Raw genomic sequence first — 2759 nt, 5'->3', positions numbered from 1 at the left:
CATGGTATAAGTCATTTGAAATGAAATTAATTTTAAGAAATCCAACTACTCCCATGTGAAATATAGAAATTTCCAGGCGTTCATGATCCAAGGTTGAGGAAAACATTGGTGACATATGAAAATAGAAAAAGGGGAAACTGTCTGTATATCAGAAATAGCAGAAGCTTAATAAAGTTACTTAAACGTGTAGAGAAGTTGACATGAATAAAGATGGAAATTCTAGCAAATAAATAGAAGGAGCGGATTTCACTTCCACAGTCTAATCAAAGAATAACTAATTCTTGACTTTGAAGCTTTGAGCCTTGCAATCATGGGCACGTCTTCAGCCCTAATATGATTGGCCCTCACATCAATGAAATCCCAATGATTCTTTTAAGAACCACCTTTAGGTCTTTGTTCCTCAGGCTGTAGATGAAGGGGTTCAGCATGGGCGTGACCACCGTGTACATCACCGAGGCTGTGGCACTTGAGTGGGAGCTCTGGGTGGCAGCAGAGCTGAGGTACACTCCTAGGCTCGTACAAAAAAATAAAGATACAACTAAAAGATGAGATACACAGGTGGAAAATGCTTTATACTTGCCCTGAGCTGATGAGATTCCAATTATGGTTGAAACTATCTTAGAATAAGAGTAAAGGATCCCAGCAAGGGGACCTCCAGCCAGCAGCATAGCTGCAAGGTACATCACCAAGTTATTAATAAAGGTGTCAGAACAGGCAAGTTGGATCATCTGATTGAGTTCACAGAAAAAGTGGGGGATTTCTACCTCTGTACAGAAGGACAGCTGCAACACCATTGAAGTTTGTAACAAGGAATGCAGGACACTCGTGATCCAGGACACCAGGACCAGCAGCCCACAGAGCCAGGGGTTCATGATGATCTTATAGTGGAGGGGGTGACAGATGGCCACAAACCTGTCATAGGACATCACAGCCAGGAGATAGATGTCCAACCCTGAAAAGATTATGAAGAAGTTCATCTGTGTGATGCAGTCCTCATAGGTAATGACGTTGCTCTGGGTCTGGATGTTCACCAGCATCTTCGGGACGGTGGCGGAGGTGAAGCAGATGTCTACAAAGGACAGGTTGGCCAGGAAGAAGTACATGGGGGTGTGGAGGCGGGAGTCAGAGCTGACGGCCAGGATGATGAGCAGGTTTCCAAACACAGCGATCAGGTACATGGAGAGGAAAAGCCCAAATATGAGGGGCTGCAGTTCTGGTCTCTCTGAAAATCCCAGGAGAAGAAATTTTGATATCCATGTAATATTTCCTGGTTCCATGAGGTTGCACTGACCCCCAGAAAGAGGCAAAGGACATCATTAATTTTCACATCAACAGTTTACTCACATAGTTGAAATGCTACCAATTATATTGTGCAGTCAAGAAGTTCATTTCGGTATCTTGTCCCTTTTGTCCCCAAAGGATTGTCCTTTTGAAGAGATTCCCTCCTGTTTCACCTCAGATTAGGTGTTTTGGTCTCATTCTCCACACTCCCCAGCAGAGGTCATGCATTTTACTGTTTTACTAAGAATCTCTTTCCTGCATGGGAGGAATATGTGCTGATTGTGAAACATATTCCAGGCATTGTGTAGGCAATGAGCATGGGATACTGAAAAACCAAACGCAAGTATCATCCAATGACGGAGAATGAATAGAAACAAATAAAAATACTAATAAGACATTAGAGGGTGTCAAAGTGCTATGAAGAGAACAAAAGTAGATATAAAGGAGAGCATGGATACGAGTGTCGTTCTGTAATTGGTATTTGGTCAAGACCCGTAACAGGTGACATTTGACAGAGACTTCAGTGAAAGGAGGGCAGGATCTGCAAGCAGTTCTGGGGAAGTGTGTGCTGGCTGAGGGAATGGCCTCTGCTAAGACCCTGAGGATCATACTACTTGGAGCTATTGGGGTCCAAAATAGGAAGCGTTGTGTGAAGAGGGGTAAACAGGAGAGAAATCAGAGATGGTGTCAGGTAATTTCAAAGCAATGGGTGGCCTCATTACCGGTTCCCTTTAGAGGGAAAGGAGTCCCTCACCCACACTATATACTGCTTATATTTTAGAATCTATCTGGAAAGCCTCCTGTACATTGACAAGGAGCCCTCCTGAATACCCTGTGCTGATTGAGTGCTGGCTTCTGTATTATTAGAGTCAACTTAGAATATATTAGCTAAGGCACCCCTGCTCTGGAAACGGATCCCCCGCCACAAGACAAGACACACACACACACACACACACACACACACACACAGCAAATCATCACTCCCTGAGCTGTGTTCTTCCATGAGTTCTCACCTCCAGCCCCAAAAATTAAGCTCAGAGTGGCTATAAACCAATGTGGCCAGATCCATTATCATTCCTCACAAACGATGTAAAAATGGTACCTGAATTCCAATGATTGAGTTTCTTATGGACAAATAAAATTGACAGGTCAGACTGGCATGCTTATTTTCTGCCCTGCATTTACAGAAAAACAACCATCTGCTCAAAATCAGAGAAACACACACACACACACACACACACACACACACACACACAGAGGCAAGAGAGTGAAATGAAATTGAAGTGGCACAAAAGATTTCATGGTTCATATGGTCACTGAAACCTGAGGGGCCGTGAAGAAGAAAGAACATCCTGAGGTCTGACAACATTCCAAATCTTGTTACCTCCTTGATGCCCAGCAAAAATAATAAGGAGCAAAATTAAATGTGGTCAGAAGACGAAATTAGTGGGTTGTTCAGCATGTGGATCGCCTTACAG

The 2759-nt window shown here is 43.5% G+C and overlaps 1 protein-coding gene across 1 annotated transcript; it reads right to left on the bottom strand.

The window, feature by feature from the left end:
- Positions 1-344: 344 nt before the first annotated feature.
- LOC132675424 (olfactory receptor 7A17-like) lies at positions 345-1277 on the bottom strand. Its single transcript, XM_060627785.3, has one exon. The coding sequence runs from the start codon at positions 1275-1277 to the stop codon at positions 345-347; it is 933 nt and encodes a 310-aa protein (XP_060483768.3).
- Between the last annotated feature and the right edge of the window lie 1482 nt (positions 1278-2759).

This window comes from Panthera onca, chromosome A2 (assembly GCF_046562875.1).
Source record: "Panthera onca isolate mPanOnc1 chromosome A2, mPanOnc1 haplotype 2, whole genome shotgun sequence".
NCBI classification, from domain to species: Eukaryota; Metazoa; Chordata; class Mammalia; order Carnivora; family Felidae; genus Panthera; species Panthera onca.
Note: the sequence above shows the minus strand (reverse complement) of the source record. Positions and strands in the feature narration are given on the sequence as shown.

What these genes read in the sequence shown, in the direction of transcription:
- LOC132675424 (XM_060627785.3), bottom strand. Translation starts at nt 1,277, where the DNA reads ATGGAACCAGGAAATATTACATGGATATCAAAATTTCTTCTCCTGGGA.